Consider the following 18993-nt stretch of genomic DNA (forward strand, 5'->3'; position numbering starts at 1 on the left):
ACACTCAGTAGAGGCAAAATGAAGGATTCCCTGGCTTCAGAAGCAATATTTCAACATGGGGCTCAATAGATGTTCAAAAAAAATCCAGAACCTATGATTTCAAGGAAGGACTCTTCAGAACCCACATATCTGTAAAACACCCCCAGCTCCCTCAGCCTCTCCTCACAGGGCTGTGCTCTAGACCCCTCCCCAGCCTTGTTGCCCTTCTCTGGACACCTTCCAGCAACTCAACACCTTTCTTAAACTGATGAGCCCAGAACTGGACACAGGACTCAAGGTGTGGCAAAACTGAGGCACTCATTGCTTAGTCCTTGATGGCTGAGTCCAACAAACTCATCAAGAGCCTGAGACAAATCCAAGCTCACAGGTTATGCTCCTCAGCATGTCTGGAAGCCCTTTGCTGTGTCTGTCCCATAGTAAGGTATCAGGCAGCTCAGCATCCTACACAATCACACGGCTCTGCAGAAAGCCAAACACCAAAGACTTTCAGGCTTACCTTTGTAGGGTCATTCCAGCATCAGCTCCTAACTGCCACTGCATTAAGCACAAATCCAAATGCTCAGCCTAGGATTAGACTGCTTCATCTAGACATCAGATGTTGCAGCTGCTGTTCTAGGGCAGCTGCTGGCCACAGGCAGAGTGCAGGATTCCTTAGGTGACCAATTCCTTAGCTGCCTAGAGCACAACAATCACATTCCATGGGTGCCAAGAACCTCACCTTGGCACCCTTGGATTGGAACATGCTGCAGAAGCCACCTCCTTGACATGCTGGCACCTCTCATTGGGAGAAGATTTTAGCTGACAGATGTGGTTGGGGTTTACTGCTGAAGGGATTGATAACAAAGAGTATAGAAACAGCCACTCTGAGCAATAGCTACTGGGGTTAGGGACTTAGGTTAGGAACAGTTTGGGGGTTTAGGGCTGCTAGGGACTTCTGCTTCTGTTAGTTTGGTGTAGGGATGCTGCTAGGGATATGCTCAGGACTTCTGTTAGCTGCTTTGTCTGTTAAGGGCTTCCAGGACTTACGCTGTTAAGAACACTCTGAGATACCCAGCCCTGTATGGATGTGTTCCTGTGTGACCTGTGCTAGATTCTGTGGTCCTGCTCTGGCAGGGGCATTGGACTTGATGATCTTTGGAGGTCCCTTCCAACACCTAACATCTGGTAAAAGTGAAGACAGAGCACAGGGCCTCATAACAGGAGCTTCCTCACATCCAATCTAAATCTGCTCTTCTCTAGTTTGAAGCCATTGCCCCTTGTCCTGTCACTGCAGGCCTTTGCAAACAGTCTCTCTGCAGCATTCTTGTACCCCCCTTCAGGTACTGGCAGGCTGCTATTAGGTGTCCCTGGAGCCTTCCCTTCTCCAGACTGAACACCCCCAGCTCCCTCAGCCTGTCCTTGTAGCAGAGCTGCTCCAACCCCCCCAATCATTTTCATGGCTCTCCTCTGGACTCTCTCCATCAGGTCCATGTCCTTCCTATATTGAGGACTCCAGAGCTGGACAAAGTACTGCAGGTGAGGTCTCAGCAGAGCAGAGCAGAGGGGCAGAATCATCTCTCTGGATCTGCTGGTAACACATCTTTTGATGCAGCCCAGGATGTGGTTTTACTTCTGTGCTGCATGCTCACACTGCCTGCTCATGTTCAACTTGAGGCATATAAACAGGAAACATTCCCACAGGAGACCCAGGATGGCAGAATTTTGTCACATCATCAGCTAGATCTTGTTCCTACTCACCTGGGATTTCTTCCCTGGAAAGACTCAGTGTGGGAAAGGTCTCTCCCTCCACTGACAATGTATAGGTGAGTCTATCCTTTCACCCTGTTCTGTGCCAGTGTTTACTGTCTTTGAGTGTGAAAACACAGAATAAAAACCACACAAGAATCACAGAATGTCAGGGGCTGGAAGGGACCTCAAAAGCTCGTCCAATCCAACCCCCCCTGTCAGAGCAGGAGCACCTAGAGCAGATCACACAGGAACACATCCAAATGGGTTTTGAATATCTCCAGACAGGGAGACTACACATCCCCTGGGGCAGCCTGTTCCAGGACCTTCTCTTTTTCTTTCTGGAAGGCTTATATGCTCCAAGTCTTCATCCTTACAATATTTTATCTAATTACTGAAAGAGAAAAAGCCATTAATCTCAGAATGGTCTCTCACCACCCTGTCTTGAGAAGGATGAAAACTGCTGCCACAGGCAAGGGTCCTGCTTCATTCCTGCTGTTTTCTACTAGGACTAGCTGCGGGATTGCTGTCATCAATGAGAGCCAAAAGGGCTTTTCTTTTGTTTCCCTAAGTAAGCATTTCATTCTCCTCCTATCAGACTTATTTTGGGAATATTTATGAATAGAGTATCTCTTAAGCTGTCAGCTGCTACTGTATAAATAGAAGTTGCTAAGGAAGGCACAGTAGCTGCTTCCTGAAGTGACAGCAGCAGAAGAGGATGAAACCAGCAGGTAACTTCTTAGCAGAACAGCAGACTAAGAGCATCAGTTCTCATCTGCTGGGAAAATAAGGGTTCAATGGATGGACAACACAGTGGATGAAGAACTGGCTTGGTGGTCCCACCCAAAGAGTGGCTGTCAATGGGTCCATGTCCCAATGGACCTCCTCAAAGGTACTCGAGGGCAGAGGAAAAGTGCTGGTGTTCAGCAGGCAGGTCTGGCAGGTTGGGGCTGACTCAGCTGTCAGAGCCTGGTGAAAACTCTCCTGTGCTTGGAGGAAGGTGCTGCAGGACTGAGAGTTCTGGGGATCTGCTCACCATTCCACCTGCAAATGCTTTCGAGCCTCCCCAAAGCTACGGATATGCAGGTGGCCAGGGACATATTGGATCAGAACAGACTTTGGTGATTGGTTCCTAAAACACAGTGCACTCTGCTTTCTGCATGGCAATCTTCAGAAACACCAAATTCGACTTCAGAAGAGCAGATGGAGCACCCTGATAACATCATGTGCAACTGCACTCTCACGTTGACTGCGACCTTGGGCAGCAGCACAATTCGAAGGCAACAGCAAACAGCAAAGAAGATTGCAGCTGAAAAGATACCAAACATTAGCATCTTTTAATGCACATTGATTAAATGAACACTTTCCAAACGCTGAAGAGATGGGAGCCCACCTCCTGCAGTTCATGATGATGAATAAAGAGCAGCACACACACAAGTGAATCTCAAATGGCATGGATACAAGCCCAGCTGCCATCCCCACATCCCTTAAGCATTCCGATTTTAGGAACACAGCAGCACACAGCATTAGAGATGCTTCTTAAACATCTTGAGTGCAGCTGTTTCACAGAAGTACACACAGAAGAGGTCTACAAGGGTAACAAAACCAGCTGCACTTAAAAACCACTGAAATGATTCAGCCAGAGTGTTTTTACTAGGAACCACTCTGCACCTGAATGTTCCCTGAATGAGGAATGAAGCTTCTTTGTCGTAGGCTCCTCACGGGGATTTTTTTGCCTCCAAAGCAACAACCAAAAAGCCATTTTAGTAAGAAAATGCCAACTTACTTTTGTTTTGGCCAGCTGTTTCTCCTGAGAAAGCTTTTCCAGGTCCAGAATGGCAGAGTGAAGGCCCAGTCTCTGGGCTGGTGGAGGTGGATGGGTGTGGGAGAGGTAAATTCTTCTGACTTCTGAAAATCCATCGAAGCTGAGTCTTGAGCTTGGTTAAGTCCAGATGCTGGTGAGAGTCCTTTCCCTGCAGGCTGTGGACAACTCTGCAATACACTCACTGCTCTCCTGCTTTTAAAAACACCAGAACCTCAAAGGGAATCAACATCACCTCTAAGGGAAGGTAGTTGACAGTGGGGATTCCTGGTTAATTGTAAAAATATAACACCAAAAGCAGTTTACCTGCAGCTGGGAGGCTTGGCTGAGACACATGAAGGCTGTGTGGCCATTCAGTGAAACTTGGACAGACTGAGAGCTGGGCAGAGAGGAACCTAATGAGGTTCAACAAGGGTGAGTGCAGAGTCCTGAACCTGGGAAGGAAGAATAAACTGCAGCAGTGGAGGCTGGGAGGTGATCTGCTGGAGAGCAGCCCTGTGGAGAAGGGTCTGGGAGTCCTGGTGGACAAGAAGTCCTTCATGGGACAGCAATGTGCCCTTGTGGCCAAGAAGGCCAAAGGGATCCTGGGCTGCATTAAGAGGAGTGTGCCCAGCAGATCCAGGGAGGTTCTTCTGCCCCTCTACTCTGCCCTGGTGAGACCTCACCTGAAATATTGCGTCCAGTTCTGGGCTCCCCAGTTCAAGAGGGACAGGGATCTGCTGGAGAGAGTCCAAAGGTGGGCTACAAGGATGCTGAAGGGACTGGAGCACTGCCTGATGAGGAGAGGCTGAGAGCCCTGGGGCTGTTTAATCTGTAGGGGAGAAGACTGAGAGGGGATCTGATCAATGTTTATAAATATCTGAGGGCTGGGGATCAAGAAGGAGGGGACAGGCTCTGCTCACTTGCACCCTGGGATAGGACAAGGGGCAATGGATATAAATACAGCACAGGAGGTTCTACCTCAACAGGAGGAGGAACTTTTTGACTGTGAGGGTCACAGAGCAATAGAACAGGCTGCCCAGAAAGGTTGTGGAGTCTACTTCTGTGGAGACTTTCCATCCCTGTCTGGATGTGTTCCTGTGTGACCTGTGCTGGATTCTATGGTCCTGCTCTGGCAGAGGGGTTGGACTTGAAGATCTTCAGAGGTCCCTTCCATTATATGTACACTCTCCACCAAAATAAATGCAGAGTAGATAGCTAAAAAAAAAGGGGGGTGAAAAACAAGACTACTATTGAATGAAAAATTATTTTATTTAAAAATACATTATACAGCAGAGTGTCTCTCTTTTTGTTTTCTCACTGCTGGTTTACAGAGCTAACATGATAAATTTAACCCAAATATTTGACTGGGAAAGATCCTGAGAGAGAAAGAGACCAGTTACAAGGTGATGGTATACAGTACACTGAAAAAAGAGTCATCTCTTTTAACATAAAAGAATCTCTTGGTAATCTTATAAATCAGATATAAAACCAAACCAAACCAAAACAAATCCTTTAAAAACAGTAGGTTTGCTACCATGCAAAAAAAAGACGAGTGAAGGTTTCATTTCAATCACCTGCACACAGGAATCATTAGTACTTTGCCTCTAATGAGCTAAAAGAAGGGTGAGTGTGCCTAACATGGTGATACAAACTTTGGACCTACCACAGTTTTGTAAACACAGTTAATAGTCTAAAAAAGGTGGACTTGCAGTCACCTAAGTTACACCATGTGTAGCTAAGGGCTCGATTCTAGGACTTTCCTCCCCACTCTATATACTCTAGTTCTCAGCTCAGCACAGCGGCTTTGTGAGACAGACTCTATTGCACTCAAAAGGTTTTACTTGGCCCTGCCCTGCTTGCCAAGTGCTGTTTAGGTAGTTGCATTTTAGTGGAGGATGAGGTTCAGATAAAAAGCAGAATGCAGGTGTGAGAAGGCATTCAAATGACTCATGGCAAACGCATTCCTGATTCTCCAGCCTCGTGCTGCAGCCATCTCCTAACGATGAGGAATGCACAGAAAATACACCCAAGGATGATCAATTTAAGGCCTAGAATGTTCAGCAGCCAGCACTGAATGTTGTTATTCTTACTGTGTCTCTGGCCCCTGCCACTCTGTCAGCTGTTGCCAGAGGAAACCGTTCTGGCAGGCATTAAGCACATCTTCAGCATCTACAACGCTCAGATCCATTTGATGCTCACCGCCAGGCAGCAGGGCTGACTTTTGACACGGGAGACTCAATTATTCCCAGCAATAGCAGAGGTGTGATAACACTGCCTGAAGTTGAAGGGGGAAAAAAAGTAATAGAACATCAATTTGTCCAAACTACACAGAACTGTGGTTTTTTCTTTTCAAGAATATGGTCCTGAAAGATAAACAGAAAGACCTGCAGAGTCTGTCCTCTTCGGTCAGGCTGAAGAAAATGAATTCTGACATATTCGGTTTTTGTTTTCACCATGAGTGCTCCAACGTAAACATGGAAAGCAGAAACTCATATGCACTTCTCTCACTAAGCCAGTGACCCCCTCCTTGTCTTAGCACCCATTCTCCCAGCATATCAGGCTGTGCCACAAATGAGAATCACAGAATCACAGAATTGTCAGGGTTGGAAGGGACCTCCATGATCAGCCAGTTCCAACCCCCCTGCCATGGGCAGGGACACCTCACACTACAGCAGGTTGCTCAGAGCCACATCCAGCCTGACCTTAAAATCCTCCAGGGATGAGGCTTCCACCACCTCCATGGGCAACCTGTAAGAAGAGAAGATGCAAGCTTCCTTGAATAACCTCTTTAAATGGTTTACGGATCAGCACAGATATGCTGAGCTTAGAATGGAGCCCTTAACCTTCCATGGGATAGCATTAGTAATAAAGAATATATTCATCAGCAAAATTCTCTATATTATTTTCATTTCTTTTTAACCTAGATACATATATATCATCCAAGACATCCAAGAACTACAAAACAACAATTCAACTACAATTATGTCAGGAAAAATATCCAAATAAATAAACTTTTAATTATGGTACAATACTTATTACAGTAAAAATTGGCTTCTTTTTTTTTTGTTGGTTTTTTTTTCCCCTCCCCCCCTTTCCCCCCCCTCTCCCCCCTCCCCCCCTTCAAAAGCAGAAGCACCAAAGTCTTACATAGAACATACTGCTGGGATGATATCTTACATGGAGTACAGAGTAATACAATGTGCAAACAGCATCTCCATACAGAACGGAATAGTATTCACCTAGCTTCTATTACACTGAGATTGCCTCAAATGGAAACAAGGGTCATGCTGAATTGAAAAATAACAAAACAACCAAACCAAAAAAAATAAATCATGTAGATTTGGAAAAAGAAATTAACAAATTAAGAAGAAGAAGAAGAAGAATTACAATCAAAAAAAGCCAAAGTCAAATCAAAACGTGAAGTGCTGCCGGAATAAGCAGGTGAACCGCTCAAGAACGAACCCAACGAGAAGCCGAAACAGAAGGGTGTTGTCAGATAAATACAATTAGTGCTCAGTTTGTCCCATTCCATCCCAAAAAGAAAAGTAAACAGTTAATTTCTATTATTTTCTATTTCTTTTCTCCCCCTCTAGAAATTAAAGTGACGTTCTAACAGTTCAAGGATTCCTCCAAAGGTGCGGGGTGTGACCGTTTGAAATGACCGTAAAAAGCAAGTCAGAAACAGGAGCTCTAAAAACTTCTCGGTGTTGGTTGGTGGTTGGTTGTTGGTTTTTTCTTTTTTGTTTTGGATACACTGCAACTGTCATGTCTGGGCTGTGAAAAGAGATGAAGTCCAATGGAGGGAATAGACGTCAGCATCGACATCATGTGACTTCTGCAAAGGCCGTGAGGTGGTTCTATGAGATAAAGGGGGAAAAAACAGGCAGATAAACACCCAGAAAGCACACCCAGAGAGACAGACAGACCCCATTTGGAACATTTCTGGTGCTCAAGGAAGAGCCTTAGGTTCATAGAACCATAGAATTGATAGGGTTGGAAGGGATCTCAAGGATCAGCCAGTTCCAACCCCCCTGCCACGGGCAGGGACACCTCACACTACAGCAGGTTGCTCACAGCCACATCCAGCCTGGCCTTAAAAACCTCCAGGGATGAGGCTTCTACCACCTCCCTGGGCAACCTGTGCCAGTGTCTCACCACCCTCATGGGGAAGAACTTCTTCCTAACATCCAATCTCAATCTACCCATTTCTAGTTATTTTTCCATCCCCCCCAGTCCTATCACTCCCTGACACCCTAAAAAGTCCCTCCCCAGCTTTCTTGCAGCGCCCTTCAGGTACTGGAAGGCCACAGTAAGGTCTGCTTGGAGCCTTCTCTTCTGCAGACTGAACAGCCCCAACTCCCTCAGTCTGTCCTCATAGGAGAGGAGCTCCAGCCCTCTGATCATCCGCATAGCCCTTCCCTGGACATGTTCCAGCACCTCCAGATCTTTCCTGTATTAGGAGCTCCAGAACTGGACACAGTGCTCCAGGTGGGGTCTCACCAGAGTGGAGCAGAGGGGGGGAATCACCTCCCTCGACCTGCTGGCCACATCCTGCAGCCCAGGATGTGAGTTGCTCTCTGGGCTGCAAGTGCACACTGGTGGTTGATGTTGAGCTTCTCATCCACCAGTCTGGAGATCATTGCAGGCTGTAGCAGCTTCAGGCTGATGCTGGGGAAATTTTCCACAGATCAAGCAGCAAGTGGTAGCATGTAAATAAATTACCATTGGATATAAAGGGAAAATAATGCTAGGGTCTAAATAATCCCCTTGGTCTGATAATTAACATAAGGTTAATTGTATAAACTAACTCTTGCTCCTTCCAGCTTCTTCACTCTAGCTGATACTAGTTGGTTGCTTCTGCTGGCTTGCTGACCTTGGCTGTGTTTCTTTTTTGTGGCTGAGTACTAAGTTTCCTCCTCTTTCTTCTTTCCTTGTCAGAGGGGGGGAAGAGAGGGGAAGCTATTGGTAACTCCCCCTGGTTTTGTCCAGGGGGGGTTCTTGTGTTGTTTATTCACTGCAAATGCCTGTAAATATTGTATATTTTGTATATATTCATTGTATTTTGCATTTCTAGATATTATTGTTGCTCATAAATATAGCTTCCTTTGCTTCCAACTGGGCTGGGCTGGCAATTTGATTTTGGGGGCAATTTCCTCCAAATTAATTGGGGGGTAACTTCAACCCACCACATAGTGGGGGGTGAATCAAACTGGTCCTGCCTGCAGCGCCCTCATTCTCTGCCATAGCAATCCCCTTGTGAACCACTGGCAGGTTGCCTATGGAAATGGGCTGAAGGAATCAGGTGTGATGGTTCTACCATCATCTTAAAACCCCTTTTAACGCTATAGTGAGGAGCAATCTGAGCAACTGAACTGCAGATTGGCTATGGAAATGTGCTGAATGAAGGAAATGGGTGTGAAGGCTCTACAATCACCTCAAAACCCTCATCTAAAGCTAGAGTGAGTAACAATGTGAGGAATTGAACTGCAGGTTGCCTATGGAAGTGTGCTGAACAAAGGAATCAGGTGTGATGGTTCTACCTTCATCTTAAAGCTCCATCTAAAGCTACAGTTAGTAACAGTGTGAGTAATTGAACTGCAGGCTGCCTATGGAAGTGGGCTGAATGAAGGAATTGGGTGTGAAGGTTCTACAATCACCTTAAAAACCCCATCTAAAGCTTTGGTGAGTAACAATGTGAGCAACTGAACTGCACTTATCTATAACTTAAAGCAAAACTGCCAGAAATTAAAGGCAGGTTCTGATGGATTCTAAGCTTCTATTTCAGTGCTAATACACTTTTAATGCTGCACTTGTTGTAGAGACTCATTGCTCCCCTTCACCTTGATGGCACACAATGAAGCAGCCAAAACACTGCAACAAAATTGCTGAGAAGTAGCAAAAATACTACAACAAAACTGCTGAGAACTTTTTTTTTCCCTTCAGAATCACTCTGCTGCCCTCTTTATTTGAAGCATTAATTCTCCTCTTCACTGGGACTACTCTCACAGACATGCAGAGGGGTATCACAATGTGAATATACAATGCGTGACCCCACACACTACTCCAGCAGCCCAAAGAGCTTTGCTACTATTTCATGCTCTGACCCAAGCAAGTGCAGATTTCTCTCCACACCTCTCCTCACATGCTGAAGAGGAAAGGGGAATGTAGACAACTCCTGGAGGCTGTAGGCAACTCAAGGAGAGAGATCTCCCTTTTTTGGTTGTTTTATGTCCTCAGAAAATTATAAAATCACAGAATTGTCAGGGTTGGAAGGGACCTCAAGGACCATCCAGTACCAACCCCCCTGCCATGGGCAGGGACCCCTCACATTAGATCAGGTAGCCCAGAGTCATATCCAGCCTGGCCTTCAAAACCTCCAGGGATGAGGCTGCCACCACCTCCCTGGGCAACCTGTTCCTAACATCCAATCTGAATCTACCCATTTTTATTTCCATTCCCCACAGTCCTATCACTCCCTGACACCCTCAAAAGTCCCTCTCCATCTTTCTTGTAGCCCCCTTCAGATACTGGAAGGCTACAATTCATGTGTGGTAATGGAAAAATCCACAGCACCACAGAAGGTGCTGGAGAGAGGCAATGGCCACCTGTTACAGGGTGCTCCAAACCCCCCTTCCCCTACCTCCATCAGCAGAGGTTTGCTGGGGGAAGACAAAGGCACCAAATTGCCTTCCCCTCCCCCTGGGGGACAGGTAAAAGGCTCCATTCTTCCCACAGGGAGTTGCATCCCCTCATCACATGTATTCACCTGTAGGGGGAAGCCCACGCTGATATTTGGAGCTGTGATAGGCTGGGTTCTTCGCACCCAGGCTATATTGGCACTGGACACATTGTCTAGGAAAGGCTTCAATAGAGTGACCAGAAAGCAGGCTATTATAAATCACAGTGGTTAAACCACAGCAGAGGTTTTTAAAAGCATTAGGGGGGAAAATATATATATATAGAAAAATATCAGTGTGCAACTTCCTGTGACTATGTTTTCAGTAACCAGCGGTATAGCAAATGCCATTCTTTCAGGACTTTGATTCTGCAGAGAAAAGAAAGATTAAGATTTCCCAGTTAGGAAACATGACCTTAACAACTGGGAGCATTTTAGTTGGCTGGCCAAGAGAAGAGGACACATGGGGCAACCTCAATGACTCTGGAGGTGCTGTGAGGCTGTTAGGAGATTTTCTCCAGAGCCCTTACTTTAATTTTCCTCATTTAGAGCTGTAAGTTATCTATCAACTTAAGACTAGCATTGGTCTAAAATTACTCACTTTGTTGATAAGTAAGATGGTTTCAAAAGGAGAAATTGTAGGGAAAGAATTCCTCATTATTCATTCCAATCAGAGCTTTCAGGTCCTGCTATGTGCTATCCACTTCCCTGAACAACACACATTTGCCTGTGATGCAGAGAACCAAATGCTCTTTCATGTGGCATTAATTCAGGACTGGATAGCTATTTCTTAGGAAAGGAGAATGTGGTTCACATTCCTGCCAGCTATGCTTCCAAAGCGAGGAGGCCAGCATCCTTGGAAGGATAACTCAGAGCATGGGATGTAACAATACTGAAGGAAATCTCCCTTCCTCAATAAACCCTCAGAGAGAACTGCTAAGCTACCGACTGCAGAGCTATTGATTCAGAGCCTAGTGAGGACTTGTCAGTTCATATTCAGCAGACTCCGCAGGGTGATGAACAACTGGGTCAAAATTAATCCCTTGCTGATGGCAAGAATCACTGATACAGATTCATGCAGCTGTCTGGGTATTCATGCCTTGCTGTATGTTACTGTCTCAGGCAAAACTCTTGCGGTAGTTTTAGGCTATGCCTTTAAAATTTTTCCACAGATGTTGACCAGAAAAGTAGTAAAATGTAAGTCAGTCACTACTGGGTGTGAAAAGCAAACCAATGACAATTCTAAACAATCCAACTGGAGGGATATCTACCGTAAGATGTAGTTCCCAAAACAATCTCTCTCTTCTCTCGCTTCTCTACTCTGGGAGAGATACTAACTTGCTCCTGCTTGACCTTGGCTGTATTATTTTGGCTAAGTCTAACATCCCTCTGCTCCTTTCTTTCTTCCCCCTTTTGTACAAGGGGGGAAGCAGAGAGGGAGAAGCTAGTAGCTTCCCCTGGTCTTTGACCAGGGGGGTTCTTGTGCTGTTTATTAATTGTAAATCCCTGTAAATATTGTAAATCCTGCATATTCTCTGCACATTCATTGCATTCCATTGCAGACTGTAGTTTTGCTTGTAAATACAGCTTTCGTTTGCTTCCAACTGAGCTGGTCTGGCAAATTTAAAGTTTGGGGGGGGGGGGGGTGGGGGGTGGAATTTCAACCCACCACAACTATAAATAAGCCTTGCTGAGACTCTTGACAGAAAACAAACACATCAAACAAAACCAAGCAAACAAACCTCTTGAATAACTGCATTACCACTCTTGCAGCGTGCTCTTTGACTTCTGCTCAGATTACTGTGACAAAGTTCAGTGTGTGCTAACAACCACCAGCAGCAAACATATTCACACAGATGCAGGAGACAAGTGAAAAAAAACCCACCAAAACAACAACCAAACCAAACAACAAAACAGCAACAACAAAGCCATGCACAAGACCTCAGCTTCTCCAACTCCATGGGAAATTATTTTTGCCATAGGTCTCAAAAAGAATCAGAGTATGCAGGAGGGCAGCTGAAGGGCAGTGGTTTCACAGACAGGCATGCCAGCTGCTCTATTGCTCATTCTGAACTGACAGTACCAGCTTGATGTCAGCACCACATGAACAAAGCATGCTTCAGAGCTGTGCTCTCACACCAAGAGAAAAACGCAAGCCAAAGGCTAAGCCTTCAGTGCAGGTTGCTGATGGGGGGGAAGGGGGAGTGGGAAACAATCCATATTTGTCTACCTGCCATGAAGAGTTTAGTTGCATTCTGTTTCTAAGCAATTCTAGAAGTCTGATTTTGAGTTAAAAAGAGGGAGTTCAAGATTAACTGCAAGTTAACCTCCCATCCCTGGAGCTGTTCAGGAAAGGACTGGCTGCGGCGCTTGGAGCCATGGTTTAGTTGTCAGGAGGTGTTAGGTTATTAGGTAATAGGTTGGACTTGATGATCTCTGAGGTCTTTTCCAACCTGGTTGATTCTGTGATTCTATAAGTGTTAAAGTATTGGGAAAAAATCCAAGATAATCTTTTTGTGTGTGTATGTGGTTTGCAGTTTTCATTATGCATTAGATTATTACTTTTTTTATTAGATTTATTACTTATTTTACTTTTTGCTCTCATGGGTAGGGTTAGAAAGACTCAAACCCAGCCATCATCCTAAATATATATATATATATATACACACACATAAAAATAATATTTCCATCTTCTAAAAAGCAGAAGTTTGGAAATGTGTTTGCAGTCCTTACCCTAGGGGACTTTGCTAGCAGCCAACCTACCCCACACAGCCCGCCGGGCAAGTGGTAAGGGTTGCAATGCAAACACAATTCTCTGGTCAGCAAAGTGGATTTCACACTGCCAGTGGATGAACCACGTTTTCAGAGCAAAGGATGGGTGGAAGGGAAATTCCCCAGTGCAAAAGCAGCAGACCTGCAGGGAATGCCTTGGCTTCAGTCCCACACACAGACACTCAGCACACTCCTGCACACGTGTGCTCATTGCCTTATACGCAGCTGCTCCAAAGGCTCCATCCCTGACATCCAGGAGAACCACCTAATGATGCGTGCTCTGAGGGAGCTGTGCTGCAAAGGATCCTCCTGACTGCTACTAATGCCTTGATTCTGTAACACCTACAACAGGTACAGTGAAGGAGGTCACACTGAAGGGAGCATTTAATTTCCTAGGTTTCAGCAGTAGCATTTTCTGTGAGATTAGATGTGGTGATCACAGTTTGTATTCAGACAGAAATAATTCTTGTACAACCAACCCCACAGAGGCAGATTTAAGCAGAAGAGTAGTAGGACAGCAGGTTTAGGGAGCTGCTTCTCCCCCTTTACTCTGCCCTGCTGAGATCACACCTGCAATACTGCGTCCAGTTTTGGGCTCCCCAGCTCAAGAGAGAAAGAGACCTGCTGGAGAGAGTCCAAGGGAGAGCCAGGAGGATGATTAGGGGTCTGGAGCATCTCCCTTGTGAAGACAGACTGAGAACCCTGGGGCTGTTTAGTCTGGAGAAGATCTGATCAATGTCTACCAATATCTGAGGGGTGGGTGTCAAGTGGAGGGGGCCAAGCCCTTTCTGGTGGTGAACAGTAATAAGACAAAAAACAACAGGTTCAAGCTTGAACATAGGAGGTTTCACCTCAACATGAGGAGAAACTTTTTTACAGTGAGATCCCTGGAGCAGGCTGCCCCCAGAGGTTGTGGAATCTCCTTCTCTGGAGAGTATCAAAACCCACCTGGATGTATTCCTGTGCAGACTACCCTGGGTGATCCTGCTCTGAGTGATCTCTGGAGCTCCCTTCCAACCTCTAATGTACTGTGACACTGTGCCATGAATGCAAATTCAAATGCTTGACGTTGAAACAGAACTGTTTATGGTCTTTTATGAGCTGCCTCTCCTGGATATGTTTCTATGTATGGAGCAAAACTGTTATTGTATCTCCTCCAACATACTATATTGTTAGGAGAGCAGCATTATAACAGTAGAAAACCAAACCCCTCCCTATAACCTACTGTAAGCACATGGACTCTAGCTAAGCCATCCTGAAGATAAGAGTGTTCTGAGTGATGGATGTGTATGGACACCTGTGTGTGCTTTGGGACATCAAGCACAGAAGTATTTAGATACATCTCAACAAAAGTATTTCCAGGCAGCAGAAATAGACAGAACCCCTCTCCTTCCCATCTCATGATGAACTAAAATATCTTTGTGTTTTGCTTTCAGCCTGTGAACTCAGTCTCCCTGGAAAGCCCAGGGATGAATCCAGACTCCTTAGGGCACACTGTGTGTATGACAACTGCACACACCAGTGAAAGACTTCTGAGTTCCAAAATGTTTAAGACCAAGGAAGAACTGGTAACACTGAGAATTAAAACTAAAAATGATCATTTTCTGACCCTGTGGAGAAGCTGTCTTGTGAATAATCAAGATAAGAGTAAACAGAAGAAATATCCTACCTTAAAGACAGAAGGGGAAAGCTTTCCCAGTGTTAAAACACAATCAGAATCCATCACAGTAGCTATACTTAGCTATTGCAAAGTGTTTTACCAGCTCATTACCTTTAGAATGGAATGAAGCTGGAGGTGGGGAGATTCAGGCTGGATGTGAGGAGGAAGTTCTTCCCCATGAGAGTGGTGAAGCCCTGGAATGGGTTGTCCAGGGAGGTGGTTGGGGCCCCGTCCCTGGAGGTGTTTAAGCCCAGGCTGGATGAGGCTCTGGCCAGGCTGATCTAGTGTGGGGTGTCCCTGCCCATGGCAGGGGGGTTGGAACTAGATGATCCTTGTGGTCCCTTCCACCCCTGACTGATACTATGATAGAATAAGAGTTACAGTGTCAAACTCAACAAGACTTTTGAGACAATTAACCTTGACAGACACTAGAAACTGGTATGATAGGCAACAAGAACACATCTTGTGAGAGGAATTCCAAATGCTTATCACCAGCAGAACTCAGAAATGGCATAGAGAGAGCAAGTTTAAGTTCTCTGTTTCTAGTTCACAGTCATGCTGGAGGGTCAGGCCCATGGGTGGAGCGTAACAAACCTCATGGGAACAAGGAACAGTGACTCTGGGAAAATGGCTTGGGCACAGCTGACAGAATTAGCACTATGAGGGAATGCCAGGCAGAGACTCGGGGGATAAAATGCAGCTTAGCTGTCAACCAGAGACCTGCAAAGAATCCACTGTGCAAACAAGTGGTACTGAACAGCTACAGAAAACACTGATGGTCAGACACAGAATCATCCCACAGGGGATGAACCATAGCACCTAACTCAACACCTCCTTCTAAAGCCTCTTACATCAGTGTTCTGTCTACTGCCTCAATTAGTCCTAAATGCTCTATGTTCCCTTTGTATTTCATTTCAAAGCTAGAATACTTATTTTTTCAAAGAATCAAAGAGAAAGGCCACTACAAAATGTGTATGGGCCCCCGGTAAGCCCTGGCTAGTTTCAGGTGACCAGCATCAAATGGAAACAGAAAACAGAAACAGAGCGTGACTGCACTCCATGAAGCTGAACTCCAAACTCTTCCAGGTGCCAGAATATTCCTATTTTCCAGCAAGTTCTGCAAAAGAACAGGAGTCTTCAACCTTGACAGCAGTAGGAAGAGAGCCTCCCCTCGGTAGGAGAGTGCCACCTAACTGGAATATGAATTGTGTTGTAAGAGATGAAGGTGGTCAGAGACCCGGAGGACAAAAGGAGCAGATGTGTGAGTCATCAGGTTTCTTGGTTTCCATTCTTTCCATTCCACTTTGAGGATAGTGTAGTTAAGGTGGAAGCAGTAAAGTCTGCACTGCTGAGTCAGCTCTGGCAGGGATTCTTCAAGGAGACACTCCACAGCTATGGCTGATTTGCGTGCATGAGAAGTGGTACCCACGCAGCACAGCTTCCTCATTTGCATGCACCACAATTAAACAGAAGTGTCATACAAACAGTGATCAACCCTTGTGATTAACCAGCAGCAGCTCAGTTCAGAATATTACAAGCACACTTATTCCTGTTGAAGTGCACTTCAAATGCAGCTCTTGACCTCCACCAGAACTCAAGCAATGGCAGCAAGGCTAGCATGCCAAGCACATTTGCTTCCAACTGGGCTGGGCTGGCAAAGTTAATGTTGGGGAGGGGTGCAATTTCGACCCACCACAGCCAGGAAAAAGCACTGGAGTAGCAAGCAGCAGATCTGGAAACACAGACATGAGGTGCTTCCAGCTCTGTGTGCTGCAGAACGTGCTCAGCTATTAATGTGTGCATTTAGAACCAAATTGCAGTCAGCCAAGTACCACAGAGCAGCCATTCCTAAAGAAGTCATTCTTTAAGACAGCATCTTTGAATTGCTTGCTTGCAGATGCCCACAAGGTTATTAAATATCAATAACCAAGGAGGGCAACAAGAAAGCTGAGGAGGGACTTTTTAGGGTGTCAGGTAGTGATAGGACTGAGGGGAATGGAAAAAACCCAAGAGAAATGGGTGGATTCAGAGTGGATGATAGGAAGTGAAAGGCGACGCTTGGAAACACTGGATAATGGCATCCAAGAACAACTTAAAACCTGGGTGAATGACCTATCATAAGAACCTTATCTGGAATATTTCAGCCTGAAGGAACCTTACTTTCTGAAATATGAATTGATGCTCTTAAAAGGTAGTCATGAATTAATTCTTTCTTCCCTGCACTACTTTATCAGAGGGCTGGAGCTCCTCTGCTATGAAGACAGATTGAGAGAGTTGGGCCTGTTCAGCCTGGAGAAGAGAAGGTTCTGAGGAGACCTTATTGTGGCCTTCAAGTATCTGAAGGGAGCTACAAGAAAGCTGGGGACACTTTTTAGGGTGTCAGGGAGTGATAAGACTGGGGGGAATGGAATGGGCTGCCCAGGGAGGTGGTGGAATCACCATCACTGGAGGTGTTTAGGAAGAGACTGGATGGGGCGCTTGGTGCCATGGTTTAGTTGATTAGATGGTGTTGGATGATAGGTTGGACTTGAGGCTCTCAAAGGTCTTTTCCAACCTGGTTAATTCTAGTCTAGTCTATTCTATGGAGTGTCCTGGGCAGTTCACAAATGGTAGATGTCACCCCTCAAGCAGAGCAAATATTACTTCTGCCACTACCCTTCCACACTCTGCCATAGCTTTCTCCGCATCATCTCAGTCTTGCCTAGGCTAACTCCCAGGAAAAGAACATCTTCAGTCATGAGTGAGAGGGTGTCAAATCGAGTAGGAACACTAAGCTAGCATGACATGGTTATCCCCAGAGCAAAACTTCAGCATTTCCATAGCTGAATGTATAGCATTTCCATAGGGAATGTATATTTATTACCTAGGATGGCTTTTGAGCCACTGAAATAGCTGCTGTTGCAGGAGAGCCCAGCACAGAAATGAGAGATGTTCTTATTGAAGTGGTGTGTCCTAGGCCAACTGACATTTTTGTTTTGACATGTTACAGAAAGCTTACTGAATGAATTAATTTGAAGATAGACATTTGTTATCTAAATGCATGTTCCAGCAAATGAGACTCTGACCTCCTTCTGACAAGGTGTCAGCACAAGTGCCATAGACAGATTTCGTTCAAAAATGCATGTTAGAGCATTCTGAAAAGAAATCTTTCCCTTCAAGGAAAGGAATAACAAACCCACAGCTAGCAGCAATTCTTACTAAAGGACAACTCCCACCACTTTCAAGTGACTACCACAGGCTGGGAAATGGTTAGAGCATTTCCCTTTATGTTTAATATGAATATATATCTATCTATCTCAGGAGTTACTTGGTTTTAAAAGAATGCCACAGAAACACACCTTTGGTGCCCTATCCAGCACAGGATTGTTTACTACCTTCAAACATGGGCATAACACAAGAGATGTTAACAGATAATGGCAGATGGGAGTCATTAGAACAAAGTAGAATTGATTTCAAACTTGGCATTAGTAGTTTAAGCTTTCTCCCCTAGCAAAACCACCTGCAATGTTTTCTTCATTTGGTTTTGCTTCCTGCTTCAGTGCTTGTTTGCTCAGAGCACTGTTCAGACACAGTCTTACCTACCACTAAGGTAGCAGCACAGCATCAACTTCAATAAACTATTTATTTTATTGTATTTTACTCACAAGAAACTGAATTCTAAATCCATCACAACACTTGCCATACTGAGGAGACCACCACTGGCACATCCGAGTCCAAAGACTCATTGGCTTTAGCAAGAGAGCTTTTGTGAAGCTCCTGTAGGAAGCACAGAATCAACCAGGTTGGAAAAGACCTGAGAGATCATCAAGTCTAACCTATTACCTGGCACCTCATGACAACTAAACCATGGCTTCAAGTGCCACATCCAACCCTTATTTGAACACCTCCAGGGGTGGTGACTCCACCCCCTCCCTGGGCAGCACATTCCAATGGCCAATTACTCTTTCTGGGAAGAAATTTCTCCTCACTTCCCCTGGTGCAGCTTGAGACTGTGTCCTCTTGTTCTGTTGGTGATTGCCTAGAGACCAACCCCCACCTGGCTACAACCTCCCTGCTCTCCTAGTTGTAGAGAGTAATAAGGTCTCCCCTGAGCCTCCTCTTCTCCAGGCTAAACACCCCCAGCTCCCTCAGCCTCTCCTCACAGGGCTGTGCTCCAGACCCCTCCCCAGCCTTGTTGCCCTTCTCTGGACACATTCAAGTATCTCAACATCCTTCTTAAATTGAGGAGCCCAGAACTGGACACAGGACTCAAGGTGTGACCTAACCAGTGCTGAGTACAGGGCACAAAGACTTCCCTGCTCCTGCTGGCCACACTATTGTTGATCCAGGCCAGGATCCTTGGCCTTCTTGGCCACC

General features: G+C 45.6%; 1 protein-coding gene across 2 annotated transcripts in view; it reads right to left on the reverse strand.

The window, feature by feature from the left end:
• Nucleotides 1–6645: 6645 nt before the first annotated feature.
• PLPPR5 (phospholipid phosphatase related 5) overlaps nucleotides 6646–18993 on the reverse strand; it is a 198691-nt gene continuing 186343 nt past the window's right edge. For both annotated transcript variants that reach the window (XM_068169189.1, XM_068169188.1), the window contains one exon: nucleotides 6646–7386. In XM_068169189.1, coding sequence (XP_068025290.1) covers nucleotides 7354–7386 — 33 coding nt within the window. In that variant the 3' untranslated portion in view covers nucleotides 6646–7353. The remainder of the gene's footprint in view (nucleotides 7387–18993) is intronic.

This window comes from Melanerpes formicivorus, unplaced genomic scaffold, assembly GCF_026170545.1.
Source record: "Melanerpes formicivorus ecotype bairdi unplaced genomic scaffold, bMelFor1.0.p_v2 SCAF_169, whole genome shotgun sequence".
NCBI classification, from domain to species: Eukaryota; Metazoa; Chordata; class Aves; order Piciformes; family Picidae; genus Melanerpes; species Melanerpes formicivorus.